This window comes from Tasmannia lanceolata, unplaced genomic scaffold, assembly GCF_043159265.1.
Source record: "Tasmannia lanceolata isolate RefF3 unplaced genomic scaffold, GAP_Taslan_0.1 ptg000012l, whole genome shotgun sequence".
Classification (NCBI taxonomy): Eukaryota; Viridiplantae; Streptophyta; class Magnoliopsida; order Canellales; family Winteraceae; genus Tasmannia; species Tasmannia lanceolata.
Genome location: NW_027518689.1, coordinates 46037784 through 46050345, shown reverse-complemented (window position 1 = coordinate 46050345; position 12562 = coordinate 46037784). Strand labels below are relative to the sequence as shown.

The following is a 12562-nucleotide window of genomic DNA, read 5'->3' as shown; positions in this document are numbered from 1 at the left end:
AGATTGCAAAGAATTTCTAGTATAAGGATTGGATTGGAGCAACAACTTTTAGGTGTCTCTCAAAGGAGAAGACAGAAGCACTGCAGTTTAGATAATCACATTCACGAACATCCGTCAATATTCATCTTTCTACATTTTGCTGAGGGTTTGTTTTTTGCACAATTTCTGGGGTTTACAAGGTGTTTTGACTGGTTTTGGGGGCCACATCATCTACTAGTGGTGTTTGGTAGCATGTTTTGATTCAAACTACTAGGAAACTACTTGCCTTGTCTCTCCCTCGTCTTCCCATGTGGTATGACTTCTGTCCCCCACCAAAGTAGTTCAAAAAAGTGGTTTTTTGCTCGTAGAATCTTGGGACTTGGTACTCTACTCTTCTCTCCATATATATTGGAAATAAGACATCTACTGCCCCCTTATTTTATAATGACACTCCACACCTGGGAACTAGTTCAGTTGACAACCAAACTCGATTTACCACTACTCTAAGAAGAGACTAGTTACACTATTATTACACATGTTGAATCTCTACAAGGCAACTACGTGCAACAAAACTGACCCCAAGTGAAAGTGCCAAAACTCTTCCAAACTGAGTGTAGAGTCCACACAAAATGACTATTAACAACCCATCCAAATCTCTATCAGATGAAAGTCTTTGAATGGGAGTTGAAAAATATAATAAGCATTGCCGCCAATGAACTAAAACTAGTGGTACAACAACAAAATAAAACTAAATTGTTGAGTAGCAATTAGTACCATATAAAAAATGTGCATCATCTTAGCACTTTCATATCAACATTTTACAATTTCTGAACCGCATCTGATTCTTTAGATCCAATGTCTAATACTATAGCTGCAGTCTTACCTAAGTACACACTCAGTATTTCTGGAACTCTCTCTTTATTCTTGGTCACATACTTCTCCATGAATTCCTTCTCAGGAATTACCAGTGGGGTGGACAGCTTGAAATCTTTGTTAAGGATGTCCTTTGACACCAAAACTTGCAAAACTGAACATCTAGGACGAATCCGCTCTTCCAAACTAAGCAAAAGAAAATTTGGGTGTTTCGAAAGAAATGATGGCTTCCGATCCATTTTGTTGACAAAGAAATCCATCACCATCTTAACCTTCTTCTCCGATGTGAGCATATACAAGGGTTGCTTTTTGAATGCTGAAAGAATCTCATCGTCAGTCCAACCAAAGCTCCTATACACCTCCAATTTTCCTTCCCAGGTCGATTTGCTCAAAACTGACTTTGATATTATAGCAGCTACAAATAATGAACCTGACGGATCGAACCCCATTTCCTTAACCGCCGCAACAACCTCACTAAAACGATCAGATTTTAGCCCAAGTGCTCTAGGATGTGACAAGATAAGTTTGAAAATCCTGGATTCAGGCACACCATGATTTCGCAAGGTTGTGACATTGGGTTCCAGTAATTTTTGGGCATTATATTTAAGAATAAAACTTAACCGTCTGATGGCGTCAATCATGCCATTGTTTGAGTGATGAATGCTCTTAAGGAAATCAAAGGTAGGAATGATTCGATTTTCTAAACTCCATTTCAACATATATGGGTTTGCACCAAGGGTCTTTGCAAGGTCAGGTGCTGAAATCCCCAAACCAAGGAAAAACTCAAATTTGGGCTTTAGGGTTTTGTCTGGATTTTTTATGAGTAATTTTGGAAACTTTGTAACGATATTTGAGATATGGGTTTTGGTTAAATCATGGTTTTTGAAGAAATTTAGGACAGAGTCTGGTTTATCTGCACTTTCAAAATCGACCTTTTCAGCAACTTTCAAAGCTGCTTCTTCTGAGAGCCCACATGAGTTCATGAGGTAGGAGACAGTAAAAGAAGGTTGATTTGTGGAGTTTGAGAGTTGAGAAATGGATTTGAGAGATGGGTTTTGAAAAGAATAGACGTGGAATAGCTTTCGGTGGAGAAACGGAAACATTGATGCAAGAAAATGGAGTAAAGAGAGGGCGTTGATAAAACTTACAGGTGGGATGAGTTAGCAAGGATTGGAACACATCTGAGATTTGGGGTTTTCACAGTATTCTCCAAACCCTTTCGGTGCCTTTTGGATCCTGAAATAGGCAACGAAAACGATTGGAATCGGGAGGACGGGCACCGGGACCGAGATAGCATTCTGAATTTCTGATTCTACCCGAGTTGGGGCATTAATAATTAAAAGGGTAAATTACACTTACACCCCCTCTAGTTTATGACACATCCACTTTAACCGTTATAGTTTAAAACGTGACAAAGACATCCCCTCTAGTTTCATTTTGTTATAAGTATACCTGTTCCGTCAACTGGCCGTTAGGTTAACCCGACGGAACAGCAGAAAGTAACCAGGGTTGATATTTTATGGACCAAAATACCACCCCGTATCTGTGTTCTCTTTGTATAAGGCATTTACAGACCGTTTTTTTTTTTTAAATATCTGAAATAGAGCTTTGTTGTGGAAGAGGGAACTTCGAAGGGTTAGGGTTTTTGTCTGGACACACCTCCCACGTGGTTACAGGTATGTTTTGTGATTTTATACTACATCTATGTATTTCATCATTTCCCCCTGTGCAAACAAAGTAATATACTGTTAATCATGTCTGTGTGGTGAAATTTGTTACTATTTGAGGCAGAAAAGTTTGTTATTCCATCCAATGTATTTTTTGTTGTTCTGTAAACCTAATGTTACTTTTTTAAAAACCCTAATGTTTTTTGTTTACTTGGCTGTGATTTTTTGGGGTTTTCATGTGTTTGATTTATGGGATTTTTTTTGTATTTGAGTTCTGGGGGTTTTCTTGTATTTGATTTGTGGCTGTGATTTATTTGGCAGAAACCCTTGTAAGTTAGAGTTTGGAATGAGTTTTATTAATAGAAACCCTACCAATTAATGCATGTTGGTTAATTTACAAGTAAGAAACCCTTATAAGTGCATTATAAGGGTTTGCCTAATTTGGAAAAAAATTACAGTTAGGTAATTTTTTGGCCTAGGTAGATGGCATCAAGTGGTTTCTCTTCGAGTGGTAAACATTCACAAGGTTCTGCCTTCATACCATGCCACTGTGGACAACGAGCGCCACTAAGGACATCATGGACTAGCACTAACTTCAGGCGAAGGTTTTTGGGGTGTTCTGGGTATGAGGTGAGCAATCTTTTGTGAATAGTCATACTTTGGATATGAATTATGGGGTAACTCTAAATGAGCTTATATGCTTCTTGTGGTTTTTTCGAATGGGTGGATCCACCGATATGTGTTCGAGGAAGTGCTATCGTACCGAAGGTTATGCAGAAGTTCTCAAAGGTGCTGGTGGAGCTTGAAAGGTTGGATGCTGAAGTCGACAAGTATCATCGCAGGGAAAATATTTTGCGGACCTTACTTGCCATGTCATGGGGTGCTGCTCTTCTATGTGCTGTTTTCTTAGTGGGTGTAGTTTATTGGAATGTGATTGTGAGTGGGAAGAAAATGTTGTACCCATGGATTTGTCTGTATTGAAATGATGTTTTGAAAGACTTCTAATCTAACTCTATCTATGTAGGAAATGTGTTGAAGAAATGAAAGTGGATTTCAATCTATTTCTTATCATGATGTTTGGTCTTATTTTGGTTTTTACTTCTTAATTGGGAGGTCTGAATACTTCTTAATGGTTGGTCTGAATTATTAGGTTCAATTACCATGTTGACTTACCAACCATGAAAGGCATTCAACCAACATTAATAATGATTGAATGCAATCAACATCAATTGCTAGCACCTTCAATAACCACTGTGAATTACCATGTTCAATTATCAGATTGAATGAGCTGGTTGAATTACCATGTTGAACTACCATTTTGAATTACCAGGTTGAATTACCATAGCATATACCATCTCAACCCATCTGAACCATATAAGAAGACAGACCTAGACCATATAAGAAGACATACCATATACCATATCAACCATTGCCATTCAATACAACACATGTGAATTGTACGGTAAGCATTACAACCCATCTAAACCCTATGCCATTCCATACAAACCATAGGAAGCAGATGCCATTCAATAGAAGCATAGAGCACCTGTTCATTGAATACAACCTATCTGAAGCACCTTTCCATTGAATACAAGCATGAAGCAAATGTTCATTGAATAGAAACATGAAGCACCTGTTCATTCAATACAAGCATGAAGCACCTGTTCATTCAATGATTCTGCTGCAGACTCCTTGTAGGATTGGTGTTTGCGAATCCGGGGCTAAAGTGGTTTGTGGAGCATTTATCTTATACTTATCTAACGTCATAGAGTGGGCGAAGGATTTGGCTCTGGGGACTGTTGTAGGATTATCTTCCCTGAATTCTCTCATATGCTGCAATTAGCAAATGAAGAGGCTGATAAGCTATCGCCAACAAGGGAGTGGTGAAACCGGGTATGGAATAGAGGGCCATGAATTTTGGGATATTCGATATATAGGGTTGTTCTATAGGTCACGAACATGTTCATTGAATACAAGCATGTAACACATGTTCATTGAATACAAGCATGTAGAACCTGTTCATTGAATACAACCATGAAGCAGATCCCATTCATTACAAGCATAGAGCACCTATTGATTGAATATAAGCATGAAGCAAATTCCATTCAATACAAGCATAGAGCACCTGTTCATTTAATACAACCTATGGACAAATATCCATTCAATACAAGCATAGATCACTTGTTCATTCAATAGAAGCATAGACCACCTGTTCATTTAATACAAGCCATGGAGAAATACATGTCTGTCATTTGCATTACAAAGACGCGTATGCCATCTGAAACCAATGTCAAATTACACCTGTTCATTACAAAAACCCAAAAGCCTCCACATGCAAGAAGAAGACAACTAGTCAGCCCACAAACAGTCATGTACAAGCAACATTATGTATTTGACCCCCCAAGTATTCATGAAGAACATAGAAAAAACAGTGTTTACATAACATAACTAATCCCTGCAATAAACTTCCAAAACATTGGCCATCTTCAACTTGAAAGTAAGCATGCCCATAAAAAACCCTCCACCTGGAGCTGAAGACATCTATGAAGAGAATCCAAACATCACTTCCCACCTGGAGCTGAAGACTGTTGGGTCCCAAAATAAGGTACATAAGTACTTCCAACAACAGAAGTATTAGCAGTAGCACCAGGTGCACTTAATTTGCGAGGTGACTGCAAAGTTGCCAACAAGAAGAAGTTAGGTGATAGTGATATATACTAACTCATATGGAAAGAAAAGGAACTAGGAAGGTTACTTACTTTTCTTGTCGGATAAGAGAAAAAGTGACCTCTTCTCCCACCTCTACTACCTCTCCCACCTCTCTCACTTCTTCCTCCAGGTGTGTGCAAGCCCCTGGTGACTGGTTCTTTTCCCCTACAACGCCCAACAACAGATGTACTAGCACCAGCTGCATCACTAGTAGTAGATGGTTTTCTTCTCCCTCGAGAAGCCGACTTCCTTTTTTCCTTGATAAGCTCTTTGCAAGTGCGACTGTTGTGTCCAAACAGACCACACTTACTACATTTTAGTGACCCATGCTTTCTTACTAACTTGAATGGATTTGTAGGTCTTCTGGGTTAATCTGCATCCCTTCTCCTCAGCTTCTTTGGCCTTCCTGGGGGCCTTCTTATTGGAGGTGGGAGGACCGGGTCCATGTCTAAAGATGGCCACTGCTCCATACTAGGCATGGGGTGAATAAGTTCTTTGTAACTCCTCTGGAAGGCATCTTTCTGGTAGCACGGGTCGACATATTTCTCTACAGTCTCATGCTGGTAGAAGATGGCTGCAATAGCATGCATGCATGGGATACCACTCAAGTCCCAACTCCTACATCCACAAGTCTTTTGCCCTAAGTTAACAACATATTGCTTCCCATACTCCTACATCCACAAGTCTTTTGCTCCATACTAGGCATGGGGTGAATCTGTTCTTTGTAACTCCTCTGGAAGGCATCTTTCTAGTAGCACGGGTCGACATATTTCTCTACAGTCTCATGCTGGTAGAAGATGGCTGCAATAGCATGCATGCATGGGATACCACTCAAGTTCCAACTCTTACATCCACTAGTCTTTTGCCCTAAGTTAACAACATATTGCTTCCCATACCTTTGGACCTCATGCTCCTCCCCACCAGACCATTCGACATGGCAATCACAAGCTGCAACCTTTGCCTTCTCCAACTTCTCTTGTATTTTGGGGCAGATAGGTCCCCCATAACTCTCCATATCCGATCTCTACTTCTGGAATCTTCCCATAAGAAGCCTTCTTATGGTTTCCAACATCGTTAGAATGGGCTTGTCCCTAGCAGGTAGAATAAATGCATTGAATGTCTCCGACAGGTTGTTCACTAGAAGATTGCATTTTGGCCTAGGGCTAAATGTTGATCTTGACCACAATGTAGGATTAATTTTCGTAAGATATTGTGGACCCCGATCCAAGAAATGCTGAGGAACCAATCCCCAACAGTCTGTGGACCTCCACATGTGAAGGAGAGCTCTGCCAAGGAACTCTCGAAACAGAATGCTACTCTCAAAGCAAAGCACGAGTGGCGATACAAACTAGGTACCTCTTGATCCAAGGATAAATCCCCAAACCAGGACGTAGCTAAAACAAACTCAGAGTCGCCATCCATGGATAGGCTATGGAACCCCAAAATCAAATCATCTGTGCAATGGATAACCAGAAATATATATGGGCTCGTGCCTAATTATGAATGGAGAAGGTCCGAAGAGCACCCCCAATTTGTCTGAGTGCAATCACTTGGTCTCTTATGCCGTTTTCATTAACTCCAAAGAATTTTGGGCAAAATCATGTGAAATGGGAACAAATATCCCCGAGTGGACGTCTACCTAATCATGCATGACTCGGGGATAAAATAATAAGCACACACAAAATAAAATAAAAAGATGTGCCACCTAAAGCACAGCTAGGTTATGAGTGACATGCCTAACTGGTGTCTAAGTTCTGATGGACAAACACATGCATGCTACAACTAAAGGTATAAGGTATGCGCATGAAAATAAGAGAACACAACAAAATACACAACATAACAACACAACAAATCCTAAGACTCTAACGATTGAGCCCGAGTCCTTAGATGGTTTGATGTTCATCCAAAGAAGCCTACGTATCCCCACCTCCACGAGAATCAGAGCAACGTAGTTCTTCGCGCCTATTCTAAGCTATGATGCCTATGACACCTAGACTCGATCTAAAAGACCGGACTAGTTATTAAAGCTTCTTGAGCGATTATTTAAATTCCAGTGAATTGTAGATTTTAGGACACCCTATATGCCCTAACTAAATGCAGGTTAGTCATAAGCTAATGCAGGTAGTTCCTACAACCTATGTATAACTAGGCTGTGCTTCCTAAGAAAAACAAATGGTGGACTAACGCATCATATTCTAGTCATCAGTCGGAGATGTGGATCGCCAACTGACCGGACGGAGGCGCTCCTATAACTCTAGGACAAATCCCTAACTCTAAAACAAGCACAAACAAGCACACAACAAATCAAAGACCAAACCCTAACTCTAAAATCCTCTATCTAGGACAAAGTCCTAACTCTAGAGGAAGATTTTTCGAAAACATGTTTATGAAATTTTTTTGTACTTTTTAAAAGAGTTTGAATGATTTATTTACAAAGTTTGGCTGGACTTGGGATATGGATCCCAAGCTGGACTACGTAACTCGTGGAAGAGGATCAAGCCAACATAGTTCGAAACGAACTCTCCTAACTATGCTCCTAAAACTTTAACATTTTAGACGATTTAAGATTTTTCATGTTTTAAAATGTTTTTTTGGATTTTAAAGCTTTTCCAATGTTTTGGGATTTTTAAATGTTTTAACATATTTTTGAATTTTAAGATATTTCAATATTTTTGGATTTTTAAATGTTTTAACATAGTTTTGAATTTTTAAATGTTTTAGATTTTTTGGATTTTCAAATATTTTCACCCTTTTGAATTTTGAAATTCAATCAGAGTGCTAGTATATGCTGCTGTCCACATAGTATCCTTCAAAATCTTACCCTTGAACTCCGCCTTAAAGTTGCTATACATATGCCTGACACAAAACCTGTGGTCCGCATTTGGCAAGATATCTTCGAAAGTTTCAACCAATCCCTGCAATAACAAGGTGATAGGTACAATTATAGAATTATAGAATTAAAAGACAACTACATTACCATATAAACACTTGAAACTGTAAGTAAATGATGTATACCTTCTGTCTGTCAGAAATGAAAGTCCAACCATGAGTCTCCATTTGACCAATATCATTGAGGAGTGTTGTCAGAAACCAAGTCCATGACTCTTTCAATTCAGCCTCCACTATTGCATAGGCTATTGGGAACATGTGATCATTTGCATCCTTCCCAACTGCACTTAGAATTTGGCCTCCCCATGGACCTTTTAAATGGCAGCCATCCAAGCCTATAAAAGGCCTACAACCGGCCAAGAATCCCGACCTCATAGCATGGAGACTGATATATAGCCTCTGAAAGGTTGGCAACACATCCAAAGTAGGCCTCTCGACCTTCAACTTCAAACAACTACCTGGATTTTTAACCATGACAAGATCACAGTAGTCCCAAATTCTAGCATATTGCTCAACATACCCTCCCTCAATGCATTCTAAAGCCTTCCTCTTGGCCCTATAAATCTTTGACTTAGGTAAATCAACCTTGAAATCTCTCTTAATACTCTTCCGTATTGCATGAACATTCCATTTGGGATCATCCCTGATCTTCTCAAGATATTTTGACGACAACCAAGTAGAAGAAACATGGTGGTTGTTATATGATCTAGGACACTTATGAATGGAATTGAAAGTTTTTATTTGAAATCCTTCTCCCTGTTGCATATGAGATGCATGTATTCTCCAACCACATTTGCTCTTGCATTCTGCAGTAACTCTGGAAGGCTCATTCTTGACATACATGTAGTCAGACCCATGCTGAATTGCATACTCTTTCAATGCAGCTCTAAACACTTTGTGGGAGCTGAAAATCATCCCCACAGCCAACAGTAGCTTCTCCATGTCCACATGCTCATTGAACTCTATCTTGGGTTCTCTTTCATCTGAAGAAGATATTGGACTTCTAAGGTAATACTCATCTTCCTCATCTTCACATGCATTTGACCTTAGATGATTATCAGGTATATCCTCCTCTGCACATGCCCCAACCACATCTTCCTCTTCATGTACATCATCTCCCACAACTTCACCTCCTCCCAAAATATCAGCAGATTCATCGACATAATCAGACTCACTGCCTAGTCCACAACTACTCCCACTGTAATCTGACATTCTAGAGGCAACAAAATCTTCATCCTCTAAATTAGAGTCTTCAAAATCCTCACCATGTTCATCACTATTATCTGATGGAATAGGGGTGTGCTCTTCATCATCGACAACTTCACCATGCCTCTCATACCACCTGTTGGAATAGGGGTGTGCTCTTCATCATCAACAGCTTCACCATGCCTCTCACTACCACCTGTTGGAATGGAGGAGCTATCACCTGTTGGAATGGAGGTGCTACCACCTGTTGGAATGGGGGTGTGCTCTTCATCATCGACAGCTTCACCATGCCTCTCACTACCACCTGTTGGAATGGAGGAGCTACCACCTGTTGGAATGGAGGTGCTACCACCTGTTGGAATGGGGGTGTGCTCTTCATCATCGACAGCTTCACCATGCCTCTCACTACCACCTGTTGGAATGGAGGTGCTACCACCTGTTGGCATGGGGGCCACAACTTGCCCATGCAAACCTCCATCACCTCCCAGAACATGTCCTTGTGATGTCCCTCCCAAGATATCAACTACACCTGCTAGCAATGTGGGAGTGTCAAGATATATCCGAATTGTAGACTTCCCTTTATGAAGGTTTATCATTTCTAGGACATCTCTGTCTGAATCAATCCTTCGAAAACCACAATGCTTACCTCTCCCTGGGACCCTATGGTACATAAACAAATGGATAGGAACACCAACTATCTCTCCCACCATGTCTTGCATTTCAAACAATGATAACAAATTTGGGTCGATGTCATCGATGTGCTTCACAGTTCCCCCTTTATACCCCCTCTTTTTACTGTCAAATTTCCCACCTGTGGTACCCTGATCCCGCGAGAGGGGTGTGGGGCGCGAGCCGCCGCTCTCTCTCTCTTGGTCTCTCGTATCCACGCGATTGGCGTGTGCATTTTATTATTGATTTGAATTAATCTTTCCTGTGAACTTGGGATCACTAAGGCAATCCGAATTCCACACGAAAGAGACTGACAGAGTCGCCACCTAGATGTGGGATCTAGGACCCGTAATTAACCAGAAATCTAGACTCGCTACCTGGTTACGAGAATGGAAGGTATGGGGAGTTATCCACCACATGCACCATTCTTGCCCGATAATCGGTCTTCGATTCCAAAAGCTAACTCTTTTAAATTTATTTTAAATGGCTCATTCAACTCTATGTTAATGTGCGAACTAAGTGACATGCATCCTATGATCTAATTTCAATGTGAATCCTAAATGTGTATCTTGATTTATTAATTTGTCTGGATTCAATCTAAGTGAAAGTTCTCCTAAAATTCTAATTTCATGGAAAGTCCTAAGTGATTTGATTAAGCATTTACAAGAAAATTAATATACAAAACACCACAATTTGTTTGTGGTGCCGACTCGCGGGTGGTATGCCATCAGACATCCAAGCTGCCTACGTACCCAAGCCTCACTGGGATCAGAGTCGACGTAGTTCGGTGCACATAAGCTAAGTTACATATGCCTAACTCAACTAAGACACCGACCTAGACGGGATTGACTGTTTCAACAGTTTTAAGAGAAGTTATTTAATTCAAGTTGAGGATTTTATTATCTTAGGATTTCATCGAAGATGCTATATGATTCTTATCTAAATGCAAGTTGTCCCTTAGACTAATGCAGGTTAGCCTACATCCTAGTTTACTAGGCTTGTCCTATGGAAAAGATCGGGTGACTAGTGTAACTAAACCTATGGCACGGTTGCTATACATAGCAAACGTCCGTGATGAGGCTGGACTCCTGACTCTAGGACTCCCTAAAACCTAGGACTCCCTAAAACTTAGGACACGACACGACACGACACCAGTGTTCCTAAATTGGGCTCTAAGGGTTCCTAAAGGAATTTTGAATCCACCGGCTCTTGGGAATCTCGAATTCTTTTGGGTTTGTGGAAACTTTTAGAGTTTTCTTGAAGCTTTTATTATCTGAAGGTATTTAGTGTGTTTGGTAGCTTTTAAAGTTGTTTATTTAGAAGGTTTTAGTTTCATTTGAAATTTTTAGTGGTCTTTTGGTTAATGGCTTTTAACGGATTTTTATCAGTGGATTTTAAATGGGTGAATTTTAGTTTTGTTAATTTTAGGTTGGATGTACTTTAGATTAATGTCTTTCGATTTTGGTTTGGAAAATGACGTTAACACAACCAAGTTTTGACAATTGCACAAATTCGACAAACCATTGACCATTAAAAGATCTGACAAATGCAGCCCACTAAAACTGTCGTAACTCTTTAACCGCTTGGCCAAATTCAACGTACAAACATGCGTTGGAAAGATCTTTTATAGGGCTACAACTTTGTAGTTCTCCATTGTTTGTAAATCTGTGATTTAGAGGTTCGAATTTGTGTTGCAAACAAAAGGACAGCAACATTAAACTGGAAATGCCTAAAGGTGTGCCGCAACCATTTTGGACTTAACTTTTTAACCGCTCGCTGTCTGATCTAGCACGAATACTCGTTGGAAACGGCACGAAAATATCTACTACTTTGTAGTTAACCATTTCCCACGATTCTGTTGTTTAGAGGTCGAAAAATCTGTTTAAAGTCTAACAGCTAGCACTATGACGGGAATGATATTGGCACCCCCATGTTTTCTTTTGATAGTTCTTATTTTTTTAGTGATTAAAAGACGGTGAATATGAAAAATGGCTTGAATGGGCCTGAGATTAGATTCAAATGGGATGTTTGAAAAAGGGGTTGTTTTTATCTACTTGGCAAGGTGGGGTATGGATATTGGGTTCTTGAGATTGAGTGGGGGCTGTTGTTATCAAATTGGAGTGGGGGCTGTTGTTATCAATTGAAAGATGGAGGTTTTGTAAGCCAAATTAAATGGGTTTTGATAATTCATGTAAAATTCAAGTTTTCTTTCTTGTAAATGTTCAAAATTTTTAATGAATTGTTTTCCCAAAAGAAATCTAAATTCCCTAACAAGCCAATGATTTCAACATCCCATCGCAAATAGGTTCTAATGACCCTAACACATTAATTATATTTAGCATAAGTGAGAACATGACCAAGGCCAAACTAGTACAAAATTAAACATGACATCAACCAAAATATACGCAAAACAACACTCAATCCTACAAATATAGAAAAGAAAATAAAATTCCAAAAGACATACCTTTTTGTAGACGATATTCCATGCAAACTTATGGAGAAGAGGGATTTGGTCTAGAGAGAGGGCTTGAATTTTCTAAGAGAGGGGTTCTCTCCTCTTTTCTTTTTTT

The 12562-nt window shown here is 39.7% G+C and overlaps 2 protein-coding genes across 5 annotated transcripts; both read right to left on the bottom strand.

Annotated features, from left to right (window-relative positions):
• Positions 1 to 797: 797 nt before the first annotated feature.
• Positions 798 to 1955, bottom strand: LOC143888871 (transcription termination factor MTERF8, chloroplastic-like). The gene has a single exon (XM_077393260.1). The coding sequence runs from the start codon at positions 1953 to 1955 to the stop codon at positions 798 to 800; it is 1158 nt and encodes a 385-aa protein (XP_077249375.1).
• Positions 1956 to 4798: 2843 nt separating this feature from the next.
• On the bottom strand, positions 4799 to 12562 carry LOC143887412 (uncharacterized). 4 transcript variants are annotated; one of them, XR_013254166.1, is made up of 2 exons: positions 12457 to 12562; positions 4799 to 5191 (listed from the first exon to the last, which is right to left on the bottom strand). XR_013254166.1 is itself a non-coding variant. In XM_077391500.1 (2 exons), exons 1-2 carry the CDS (start codon positions 9327 to 9329, stop codon positions 7973 to 7975), a joined length of 1257 nt encoding a protein of 418 aa, XP_077247615.1. In that variant the 5' UTR covers positions 9330 to 9364; the 3' UTR covers positions 7471 to 7972. The 4 variants fall into 4 exon arrangements, 1 of the variants encoding a protein (XP_077247615.1); XR_013254164.1 differs by lacking the exon at positions 12457 to 12562 and adding an exon at positions 5279 to 7147; XM_077391500.1 differs by lacking the exons at positions 4799 to 5191; positions 12457 to 12562 and adding exons at positions 7471 to 8143; positions 8244 to 9364.

Coding starts and splice junctions, on each gene's coding strand:
- LOC143887412 (XM_077391500.1), bottom strand. CDS start 9,329: ATGTCAGATTACAGTGGGAGTAGTTGTGGACTAGGCAGTGAGTCTGAT. Junction 8,144..8,243: donor TCATTTCTGACAGACAGAAG/GTATACATCATT, acceptor TTGTTATTGCAG/GGATTGGTTGAAACTTTCGA.
- LOC143888871 (XM_077393260.1), bottom strand. CDS start 1,955: ATGTTTCCGTTTCTCCACCGAAAGCTATTCCACGTCTATTCTTTTCAA.